The sequence below is a fragment of the Phlebotomus papatasi genome, chromosome 2 (assembly GCF_024763615.1).
Source record: "Phlebotomus papatasi isolate M1 chromosome 2, Ppap_2.1, whole genome shotgun sequence".
NCBI classification, from domain to species: Eukaryota; Metazoa; Arthropoda; class Insecta; order Diptera; family Psychodidae; genus Phlebotomus; species Phlebotomus papatasi.
Window position 1 is genome coordinate 34191114 of NC_077223.1, and position 12733 is coordinate 34203846.

At 37.0% G+C, this 12733-nt stretch overlaps 2 protein-coding genes across 2 annotated transcripts; both read left to right on the plus strand.

Moving 5' to 3' along the window:
• Nucleotides 1-20: 20 nt before the first annotated feature.
• LOC129803613 (ubiquitin-conjugating enzyme E2 N) lies at nt 21-1086 on the plus strand. The gene has a single exon (XM_055850313.1). It carries the CDS (start codon nt 501-503, stop codon nt 954-956), a length of 456 nt encoding a protein of 151 aa, XP_055706288.1. The 5' UTR covers nt 21-500; the 3' UTR covers nt 957-1086.
• A 418-nt stretch (nt 1087-1504) lies between these two features.
• LOC129803598 (histone-lysine N-methyltransferase E(z)) lies at nt 1505-12601 on the plus strand. Its single transcript, XM_055850292.1, has 5 exons — nt 1505-1771; nt 1841-2548; nt 2612-2772; nt 8076-8909; nt 12072-12601. The coding sequence occupies exons 1-5, from the start codon at nt 1650-1652 to the stop codon at nt 12479-12481; spliced, it is 2235 nt and encodes a 744-aa protein (XP_055706267.1). The 5' UTR covers nt 1505-1649; the 3' UTR covers nt 12482-12601.
• The last annotated feature ends 132 nt before the right edge of the window (nt 12602-12733 follow it).

Sequence of the window (12733 nt, forward strand, 5' to 3'; positions counted from 1 at the left end):
TCCCAAAACAAAATTTTGGGTCACATTCAAACGTCACTTTCCCTTTTTGGGGTACTTTTCCCGATTCAGTGTACTCTGTCAAATATAGGAGCGTTTTTACCGTTCCAGACATAGCATTGTCTCTGTCTCTGACGAGATTTTCAGTGGCATTGGCAAGAGGCGGCTGAAAAGAAGAACGAGAAGGATAAAAAGGTGACAGCCGTGAAGGCTATCGTGAGTGATTGGAGGTGAAAACGTGTCCCAGACTCCGTAAAATCCATCCTCAAGTCTTACCCAGAGGCATAACCTGGTGAGTTGGGGGCTCATTGGGTATTCAAATATTTTGGCCCAGCTGACGAAGGAATTTTGTGAGCATAATACAAAAGGGAGACCAGCAGCCAGAGAAATCTCTGGGTAAATTGAAGCAGGGGGATAGGAAAGGGACGGAGCAGTAGTCAGTGGAGTGCATCCAGGAGTTTTTGTGTAGTTGTGTGGGTGTTTATAAATTGGGGACTGCATAGATGGCGGTACTGCCAAGGCGTATCATCAAGGAGACGCAGCGTCTCCTGCAAGAACCAGTGCCTGGTATCAGTGCTGTACCAGACGAAAGCAATGCCCGGTACTTTCATGTGATTGTCACGGGTCCAGAGGATAGTCCATTTGAGGGGGGCCTCTTTAAGTTGGAATTGTTCCTGCCGGAAGACTATCCCATGTCGGCACCAAAGGTTCGCTTCATCACTAAGATCTACCATCCCAATATCGATCGGCTGGGTCGAATTTGCTTGGACATCCTCAAGGACAAGTGGAGTCCAGCCCTTCAGATACGCACTGTCCTCCTATCGATCCAAGCCTTACTCAGTGCCCCCAATCCCGATGATCCACTAGCAAATGATGTTGCTGAACTGTGGAAGGTCAATGAGGCCGAAGCCATTCGCAATGCCCGTGAATGGACCCAACGCTACGCCATGGACAATTAATTCCAGCCGCGACACCTTCTTACGCCCTTGCCCTGCTCCTTCAGTATCCATCAATTCCCCAATCCTCACTCCCTCTGCTCTCCTAACTCACATCGGGCGCTATGATAAATAAATGTAATTTAATCGATTACATTGCTATTTCATTTTCTACTTTTTTCTGTGTCAAAATCCACTGTGTTTTCTAAAGATTCTATCGGATCTAAGTGACTGTTCTGTTACTGGTTTTGCTTTATAAATCTGCAATTTACTGATGAAGTATTTTGTCTGCAATTGTAAATTAAATGTTGATTTTCCAGACCTAAAAAGCATCTCCCGACATTTTTTTCAATAGAAAATCATAACATAACCTCAAAAGAAGAGCCTCCTTTCTAATCCTTCTTAGGGGAAAATACAGTCTTTTAATCAATTAAAACTATAAGAGAATCAATTTTCATTAGATCTGGATCATCCTGTAAGCATAAAAATACGAAAAGATGCTCAATAAATAAAAATTTTCTAATAAAAAACACCGCAGAGCCAGGTAGGCATAAAATATCCCAAAACAAAATTTTGGGGTAGTTTGAATATTTTTGGGTGCTTTTCCGATTCAGTTATCATCGCGTTACCGGTTCCAGACATGCCATTGTCTCAAGCGAGGTTTTAAGTGTTTTTCTTAAAGAAATTCAAGTGTTTTGCAGTGATTTCAAGTGAAAAATGTCCAAGGGTAAAGTGACTGTGGATTGGAAGAAGAGAGTGAAGGCGGAATATGCTAAAATCCGCCAGCAAAAGCGACACAAGAGAGCCGACGAAGTGAAGAACGCTTGGTGTCGCAATCGGTAAAGTCAATGGGGACTCCTTGAAGTCAAGGATATTTTGCAAATAAACTCGTCTACTTGGCTTTTCAGGACGGATATGGTAAAAACCTTGGCTCAGGAAAACACCCGATGGAGTGAAAATGTCAATGCTGTGTGGGATCCTAAAGAAGTTGAACCGCCCCACATCAAATGCATGAAAAAGGCCGAATGTGTAAGTCTCGATGGGGATTTCCATTCAGTTCCCATCCGGACAATCAATGCTGTAACTCCTATTCCTACAATGTACACCTGGGTACCCACCCAGCAGAATTTCATGGTGGAAGATGAGACAGTGCTGCACAATATTCCCTATATGGGAGATGAAGTGCTGGACCAGGATGGGACTTTTATAGAGGAACTGATCAAGAATTACGATGGGAAAGTCCATGGGGACAAAGAGGGTAGTTTTATCGATGATGCCATTTTCATAGAGCTAGTAAATGCCCTCACTCAGTACGTAGAGAAGGATGAAGAAAAAGAATTGATAGAGAAGAAACCAGAACCACGGGAACTGAGAAACAAATCTATCAATCATGATGACAAGCTTAAAATTGAGAAAGATGCAGACATTAAAGTAAAAAAGGAACATGACCCGGAAGAACCGACTTCCTCAAGCCATGCAACAAAGAAAGAATCCCTACTGACGACATTCAAGAAAGAACCATCGGATTCTGCTACACCCTTTCCACCACCAGTGATCTTCCAAGCTATAAGCCTCCAGTTTCCGGACAAGGGTAATCCGCAGGAGCTCAAGGAAAAGTAAGTTTTGCTGAAGACTCTAAATAGTTGATCAAGAAATGAGCCTCCGCTTTCCCAAATTAGGTACATTGAGTTGACTGAGAGGACTGATCCGGATCGCCCGCCCGAATGCACGCCGAATATCGATGGGATCAAGGCAGAAAGTGTATCAAGAGAGCAGACTCTTCATTCCTTCCAGACTCTGTTCTGCCGAAGATGCTTCAAATACGACTGTTTCCTGCATCGTAAGTACCTCTTTTAGATTTTCTTTCTGTGTCATAACTCTGCTAAGATCAATGGGTGTATAACTCTGTGCTGAAACTTCATAAGAATTAAAAAAAAAAAACCTTTTATAAAATAAATCCCAATTTGTAAATTCCGTTTTGAGTGTTTTCTACTGGGATGAATTTATTTTCGGCCTTGAAAAAATGGAAGAATGTATCAATCCTGGACTAGGGCATTTTTGGAAAATTTTGTCTGTCACAAAGAGATTTGAAAATTTATATTGGGTGCAATCGCAAATTAATCAAAAGGTTCAGGAGAAAGGGGAAGGAACACGGGAAATTGTTCCTGTGACTCGAAAAAATATATGTAAATGACTCAGTGCTCTCTAACGATGGTTTGATGAACTTTTTATGTTTTCATGATTTGAGAAAAACCTAATGATTAGGGGAAGGTGGGAAAGTTTCACACAGCTGATTTTTTTTTCAAGACATTTGCTAATATATTATTCTAGTTAGAGTATTAAACATATGAAACTATACAGGATAATTGTTAAAAAAAAATGTCATCTTAAAAATGTTTATTTTCGAAATTAATGCATGCATGAAACTACTCTACCCTCCCCTATTTGCTATCTCATTTCGTTTACCTCATTTCGGAAAACCTCAAAATTAAAAACAAATAATATGTTTTGATAATACATCATTTTTTTTTGGTTTTCTGAATCATTTTTTGACACAAATTACGAAATGGTGGTCATAAGTAAAGATAGGCCTCAAGTAAAGCCACCACCCTAACGACCATATCCCTTAGCTGGTTCCTCGAAATGTTGGTTTATTTTAGACATAACTTCAGAAAGTTCCATAATTCAATAATCAATTATCTCGACATCTGCTTAACCAATTTTGATGATTCTTTCGGCACAATTTTAGAGGACATTTATATCTATATTTTGTTCGAACACCATTTTTTGTTTCGACAATGCCATCTGTCCGATTTTGTCGTTTTAGCTTAATAACGCTTTGAAACCACTCATAGATGCCAAATTAAATGGAAAGTCTCACAAAATACAACAATTCTTTGATATAGTTGAAGTTCATCAAATGAACTCTTGGGGCGCTCTAGGTGAAAAAAAAACGAGTTGAGAAACAAACAACCTCGATTATCTCGGCTTCTGAGTAATTGATGAGATCAAGTTCTACTGCAAAATTATAGAGAACATTCTGGTCTACATTTCACCCATATATCACTTTTCTGTCAGTCCATCCAAATTATTGATATTTCGGTTTAATGGAATGGCATCCCTCAACTTCAGCTCTAAATCGAATTTGCATGCATTCCGAATTTGCTTACGTTAAGAATCTCACCTACAATAAACTGATCTACGCTTATCACTAGTTTTGTTTTGTTTTCGAAATTTCGAAATCAAGTAACTTGAATGTAAAATTTCCTCAGGTTGTCATTTTTAGCTCTTGCTTATTTGAGATAAAAGGTCTTTTTAATGCTCGAACTCCAAGAGAAAGCTGTTACATAATCTGCTTTTTTCCAACTTGTCGCTGCTCTGGAGCTTAAGTGGCAAAAGATATTAATTTCTGACCTTCGGTGACCCTCCATAAAAAAATATCTGGACAATCTGGACGTTTTTTTCTTCTCCATCCCCTCCAAAACCATGTTTTTTCTGTTTTTTTTTCAAAATTGGCCTAAGCTTTTTCAATGATTTTCGGATATGATTCGGATTTCAGATAAACATTTCGTCCAAACATACATATGACCGGAAAATTCACCATTTTGAAATATTGAAGGTCACAAGTCAATAATTTTCGAGCGCTTATTTTTTACCCGTTTTGGTTAACTTTGGATTTTTTGGAGAAGTATTGAAATTTCGAACCAGTGGCATCGGTCGTCATCTACAATAAATCGGTTAAGTTACCGATAATTGAATCATTTTTTCGGAAATTATATTTTTTATTTGACCTTAAGTTTTTTCCGAATCAGAGGTCAAACGCTGAGAGATATCCACTTCCGGTCTTCGATTAGCCGCCGCCCCCACAAGTGAATATTCTCTCGGACGGTCTATTTTCCTTTTTCCTCTAATCCCATCTATCCCCTCAAAGATCATGTTATTTTGGTTTTTTTTTCAAAATTAACCCAAGCTCTTTCAATGGTTTTCGAATATGTTTAATAATAATATGGTTTATATAATAATAATATGGTAGTCCAAATGAACATTTCGTCAAAACATATCTATGACCGTAAAATTCGTCATTTTCAATTATTGACGATCAAAAGTCCTTCATATTGGAGGGCAAAATTTTTTAACCGATTTGGTTAAAAAATAAGTAAATAAATCTAATGAAACTGATAAATCGATTCCTAAATTCAAAAATTATATTGATTTAGAGTAATTGTGCCAAATTTTGACATAGTTGCATGCAAGCGCCAAAGTTTCAAGTATGAAATGTAATATTAGGTGAGATTCTTAACAAAATCTCACCTACTATAATCCTAACAAAATTTCATGTCGTCCGATCGACCTCAAATTTGGCCAAAATGTGTTTCGCCACTTCCTGATTCCGAATATATATGTGGCTAAGTTACGTTCCCGGCCGGCCGGCCGGCCGGCCGGCCGCTCTTTGGAGCTTAATAGCTCCTAAACTAAAAAAGATATCGACTTGCGGTTTTCGGCAAAGGTTATATATCGGGTGAAAATTGCAACTTGGTGCATAGACCCCCCACCCCCCACCCCTCCTTCCGCCATTTTGAAGACCCCCCTTTTTTTGTTTTCTCAATAGCTCCGCCCCTATGGCATTCAGCGGACTCAAATTTTAGTATGTTATAGCTGGACCTTAGAGCTTTCCATCAATACCAAACTTAAGGTCCCCCGACCCCCCTGACCCGAGCTATAAGGGTCCAAAAAACAATCATTAAAATGGCCATAACTCCGGTTCTAATTGTCAGAATTTAAAAAGTGAGGGCTTTTTGGAAAGCTCTCGTGAAATGCCACTTCCCCTTCTAACATCGCAAGTTCATAAAACCACCGCTAGGGGCGCTTTTTTTAAAAAGAAAATTTTTAAATCTTAAAAGTTAAATAACTCAAAAATTCCATTGTGCATCGGGCTGAAAATTTAGTATGTTGTAGCCGTTGATTATACCTATCAAACAAAAAAAACCTTAAGTCGATCCATAACCCCTGACCCGAGCTATAAGGGGTCAAAGTTCGAACATTGACCGGCCTCTATCTCCGGTTCTAATTAACATAGCGACCTAAATTTTACCTTTTTGGTTTCGTCTCGATGAGCACTTTCAGATGGAAGTTCAAAAAGTCACCACAGGTGGCGCTGTGATAGCGTCAAAATTCATCGAAATTCAAAGTCACTTTTCTCAAAAACGGCATTGTGCAAGTTAATGAAATTTTAGTATGTTGTAGTCCAGTCTAGGACGTTTCCAAAATGGTGCGTATGCGCGCTGTGGTTAAAACAGAACCGGAGATATGAGGGGTCAAAGTTCACAAAATTCAAAAAATCATATCTCCGGTTCTATGTGACCGATTTTGATGAGTGAGGGCTTAAACGAAAGATCTCACCAAATGCTACAACTTTCTAGAATATTTGAACTTCGTGGGACCAACACCAGGGGCGCCACAGTCGAAAAACCAATTTCAATATCACATAACCTCAATTATCTCGACTGTCGCTAAACCGATTTTGATGATTACTTCGACACAATTGTAGAACACATTTGTCTCTACATTTCGTCCATACATCATTTTCCGCTCAGACTACGCTATCACTCCGATTTTGCCGTTTAAGTGTGAAAAAATGATTTTTCCCATAAAAACGCTTTGAAATCACTCAGATGCCAATTTGACTGCCTCTACTCCACCAAGACACTTAAAATAGGGTTTTAAATGGAAAGTCCCACAAAATACAACAATTCTTTGAAATTGTTGAAGCTAAACAAATGACTACTTGGGGCACTCTGGATGAAAAAACGAGTTAAGAAACAAAAAACCTCGCTTATCTTGGCTTCTGAGTAATCGATGAGATCATGTTCTATGGGAAAATTATAGAGAACATTCTGGTCTACATTTCATCCATATATCACTTTTCTATCAGTTCATCCAAATCCTTGATATTTTGGTTTAAATACAAAATTTGTATAATTTCACGAATTTGATTCAAGAGAATGGCGTCTCCCAACTTCAGCTCTAAATCGAATTTGCATGCACTCCGAGTTAGCTCACGTTAAGAATCTCACCTACATAAGCCGGTTAGGATTATCTGTCCCTTTTTAATACAAATTGAATATTTTTGATACTTTTTTTTTAAATTGAGTGTTTCTTGTAACCTTGTAGATAGTTAATCGTCTTCTCTAAAATCATTCTTAATACATTTTAAAATGAATAAAAATGTAGACATAGCATTGGTGGCCTATTCCGGCTACCTTCATTCTAATAGTTCCCTGCCCCTCCGGAATTCTTCCAATGTCTTTTTCAGATCATCTTGTTCGTCGAAGCGACATTTTTTGTTATTTTTTGTATTATATAATTTCTAGAGTAATGCAAAGACTAAAAATTCATGGAAATTCAAGGAACAAAAAGTGTTGCCGAAATTGCAAGCTGGCCGGAATTTGGTACACTTACCCTAATTGGTTAAATTTCCTCGTAAAATAATGATCATTGGGATTTTTTTTTCAAGTTTCGAAATATGAATAATTGCAGTTTAATTTTTCAAGAGTTATACACCTTGCTTTTTTGTTTGATAAAGCTTTTTGTGTGTTGTAGGCTTGTTGCATTATTTTGCCTATTTTTTTTTTAATTGGACATGTTTGACAAAGTTTATATTTATTTTTAGCCAAAGCAAAATTTGCCGTAGATTTGTGTTGTCTTGTGTGTGATATTTTTTTTGTCATTGTTATTTTCTTAAATTTTAAATAATTAATGAAAAATACCTTCTGAGGAAGTGGATGAGGACATGTGTGAGTCTATCAAAAACTTCCTGAGAATGGGATCAAAAAATGAAGAGAAGAGACAAAAATTGATGTTAAAAAAAAGAAGAAATTGAAAAATCACTCGAGTAATATAAATCAAAATTTTTTATCTGTTCTTTTTATCTGTGAATGCTCTCTCCTTCAGGACATCAGCAAAACGGTGAGTGAAAGTTGGTTTGGGTAACAATTTTGATTTCTCTTTTTGGTTTTTTTTCGGGAATTTCGTAAAATATATTTTGTAGGATTTTTTTTGTTGAAGGGGCGCTTTGAGATTTTTTTTCTTTTTGGCAAAGGCTTGAAATGAATTGTGTAATGTTGGTGATTTGGATTTTTATAGGGCTTCAGGCGTGTCAACCAGGACCAAATTTGCACAAACGTCGTTATCCTGAGCTCAAGCCTTTTGCTGAGCCTTGCAGTCCCACGTGCTACATGCTGCTGGACGGAATGAAGGAGAAAATTGCTGCTGATAATAAAGAAAAGTCTCAGAATGACTCAAGCAATGATGCTAGTTCGGAGGACAGCAATGATAGCAATAGTCGTTGTTCCAAGGATTTTCAGAGTTCAAAGGATACTCCAACATTGTCAGCTGCTTCTTCGGCAGAAATCACAAGTCTAATGGGAGCTAGTAGTCAGACTGAATGGACAGGATCGGATCAATCACTTTTCCGGGCGTTGCAGAAGGTCTGCCTGACCAATTACTGTGCGATGGCTCAGATGATGCTGACCAAGACATGTCAGCAGCTGTATGAGTTTGGTCAGAAAGAAGCAGCAGATATTCCACCTGAAGATCTCAGGCAGGATTATACGCCACCGCGCAAGAAGAAGAAGAAGCATCGTTTGTGGTCTGTGCATTGTAGGAAGATTCAACTGAAGAAGGATTCATCGTCCAATCATGTGTACAATTTTACTCCATGTGACCATTCTGGTCCCTGTGACAGTAGTTGCTCATGCGTTGGTGCACAGAATTTCTGTGAGAAATTCTGCAATTGCAGCAGCGATTGTCAGAATCGCTTTCCGGGCTGTCGATGCAAGGCCCAATGCAACACCAAACAGTGTCCCTGCTATTTGGCTGTCAGAGAGTGTGATCCGGATCTCTGTCAAATGTGCGGAGCTGATCAATTTAAACTCAACAAGATCACGTGCAAAAATGTCTCAGTTCAGCGTGGATTGCGTAAGTTTTTCTTTGTATTTTCTCTTATTCATTTTTTTTACGAGAGCTTCTTCGCATTCTAATATTTTGCCGTCAATTCAAAACTAATTATTTAAATTTTATTAGAAATTTAGCCAAGAAAAATACCGATTATCTCGTACAACATCCCATTTCTCTTTAATCCCAGACACTTTTCCCCATTTTGAACGGTCAGATGAAATTATTTTCGAAAATTATATACCTAGCAAAAATTTCATGTAGCTGGAATTAGCTGAAATTTACCGTAAAAAGGTTTGTGTCTTGGTTAGCCTAAAATACGCATGGCCCGAAAAATAGCGGGTGTCTTCGCTAAACTATAGGCCTTTCCGTTATTTTTTTCATGCAACAAAAAAACAATCGCAAAGATAATTTAACAGCAAGTGTATTTTTTATTATTTCTTCCTTAATTTCCTTTTGATTTAATCAGTTTTTCAGAAAAAATACTCTAATTCTTCTAGACAAAGTTACATTAGAATTAATTCTTTTGATTAAAAACATATCTTCACTAATTAATTATTAATTATTTCTGCTCAGAAGTGAGTTGAAATCCACCGAAAAAAGGTTGGTGTCTCGACTGATCCGAAGGGCTAAACCCGAAAAATGATTTGTGTCTTGGTTATCCCAAAAGGCTTACCGCCCAAGAAAAATAGCGGGTGTCTTCGCTAAATTATAGGCCTTTCCGTTATTTTTTCATGCAAAAAAGAACACAATCGCAAAGAAATTCAATTTCACGGCAAGTGTATTGTTTTTATTATTTCTTCCTTAATTTCCTTTTGATTTAATCAGTTTTTCACTTTATTTGTTTAGAAATCACTTTATCGGTGATCAGGCGAAAAAAATTATTTCAACTGAAAAAATACTCTAATTCTTCTAGACAAAGTTACATTAGAATTCATTCTTTTGATTAAAAATATAACTTCTCTATTTAATTCAAGCGCGTTTTCATGTTTATTATTAAAATTATTACGTTGAAATTATTACTGCTCATAAGTGAGTCGAAATCCATCAAAAAAAGGTTGGTGCCTCGACTGACCCGAAGGGCTAAAACCCAAAAAATGGTTTGTGTCTTGGTTATCCAAAAAGGCTTACCGCCCAAGAGAAAAGAATTAGAATACTTTTCAATATAAAATTGCAATTTTGACTGTGTTTATCTATAAAAAAATTATTCAAACTGTGATCAGCTACAAAAAGATATGTCAACAATTGAGAATTAAAGCACTTTAATGGCAGCAAATTAAGAAAAAAAATGATTTTAATATAAAAAATTAATACGATTCTAAGTACGATTATAAGTAGAATGATGCCTTCCTATCCACAAGTAGATCTTGAAAAATTTGAAGATCCAAAAAAAGAGACTTTCTCCTTGATAATTCCGCAAGGGTACTAAGGTACATCCTGTTCGAATTTCGAAGTGCTCAAGTGTCAAAATGTGTCGGTCTTCACATTTTTGTGGGGAAAAAACAGAACAACGACGTTTACTGTTCTTGCCCCAGTATTTAATCACTCCATAATCACTGAGTAACTCATTTGCCAGCTTTTAGTGTGATATTTGATAAATTTTCCCTACCTTGCTCGAAAATTTAGTACGAAAATTCAATATTGAATTTGAATTCTTCGAACCAACGACTTTTTGTGCAAATAGAGTTCCATTTACTTTTTGTCCAAGACAATATTGGAGAATCAAAATCTACTTGTGTTTGAGCTCAGAGATATTTTTTTCTGGTGGGTCGGTAAAAAAAAACTTTTCGGGTGGGAACATCCAAGACATCAACCTTTTTTCGGGCGAGTCGGTGTCGATCGTTGATATCAGCGACTAAGTGACTTCTCAAAAAAAAAATTCTATTTGAGAGAAAAGAGAATCGATTTTGTTATTAACAAAATTATTCTAATGCTATTCTTAACAGCATTAATTAATTTAATTAATTATTTTTTACGTGCGAGTTTCCGTGATCAGCGACAGATAGCCAAGACAGAAACCCTTTTTGGGATGAGTTGCTATCAACAGCTGTATAATTTTTTCGCGCGTCGCTGGGTTTAGCGATAAAGTGACTTCTCAACAAATAAAAATGAAAAACAGATTGAATTGAAAAATAAATTATTTCTAATGTAATTCCGTGTAGAAAAATGCATTAAATTAAATTAATATTTTTTTTTGGATGAGTCGCTGTGATCAGCGATAAATATCCAAGACGCCAAACATTTTTCGGATGATAAGACTATTAGTTTTTTCGAGACACACACCATTTTTCGGATCAATTTTGCCTAATTTAAGAGCAATCCTGGACCGAACTGTTTTAAGGTTTTAGTGTTTTAGGCTCATCTCTTAAGCGAACATAATCGTTGTAAAATTCAAATTTCAGTTGAAAATTTTGGTTGACCTGTAGGGGAATTCTGTAATTTTCATGGCAATATCACGCGTGAGTTCGAAACCTGACAATGCCATTCGAGCTTTTTATTTGTCATATCATATGAGTTCGAAAAGGCAATTCTTTGAATTTTTAATGAAATCTTGCATGAAATTATTTGATGATTTTATGAAAATACAGTACGTCTTGGTTGGTTTGTTTAACAAAATTCATTGTCATTTGGATTGCCAGAAATCTCAAATATGTGACATCTGTTATTTCGAAAAAGCTCTCCTAAGATTCGAACCCAATTTGTCATATGGCATTGCCAGAGCGTTACAGAATACCCCTCCTGGAGGGGAATTCTGTAATTTTCGTGGCATTATCAGACGTGAGTTCGAAACCTGACAATGCTAATCGATCTCTTTTTTTTGTCATATCATATGAGTTCGAAAATGCAATTCACTGATTTTTTAATGAAATGCCTTAGTGATATTTTGCAAATACAGTGTCTTGGTTGATTTGTTATTTTAATTGCCAGAAATCTTAAATATGTGACTTCTGACAATGTCACGTGAGCTGAAATGGCAATGTCACGGCTACAGAATCGCATTTTCGAAAAATCTCTCCAGGGATTCAAACCTAATTTGTCATATGGCATTGCCAGAGCGTTACAGGATTCCCCCCCTGAGCCTTATCATACTGTTCACAATTGCTTTGTAAAAAAAATCCAAACTCCGCGAAGTTATTATCCTAAAATGTTGAGTTCCTTTTTGAAAATCCATATTTTTTCCTATAGATAAGCATCTCCTAATGGCGCCTTCAGATGTCGCTGGATGGGGTATTTTCTTAAAGGACAGTGCTCAGAAGAATGAATTTATTTCTGAATACTGTGGTGAGATAATATCTCAAGATGAGGCAGATCGTCGGGGGAAAGTATATGACAAATACATGTGTAGCTTCCTGTTTAATCTCAATAATGACTTTGTGGTGGATGCCACGAGGAAGGGCAATAAGATTCGCTTTGCCAATCATTCAATCAATCCCAATTGCTATGCAAAAGTGATGATGGTAAATGGAGATCATAGGATTGGGATTTTTGCCAAGAGAGCAATTCAGCCAGGAGAGGAATTGTTCTTTGACTACAGATATGGCCCTACGGAACAGCTCAAATTTGTGGGAATTGAGAGAGAGATGGAGTTCCTTTGATTGTTGGGCAGGAAGGGTTTAACCTTCTAGGATTCTTCGGATTCATCTTAAGGTTTTAAAAATTATTTTTTAATAATATTTTTATACTCAATGGAACAAAATACATTTGTACGATTTTTACACTTTGTCTTTCTTTTCCATTCCCCCCCCCCCTGTAACATAACTTTGCAGAATGACCACTTGAGGGCGCGATCCTAAAATTTTTGAAGTTAGTATTTCATCAACTGAAAAATTCATTTTTTTTATGTAATT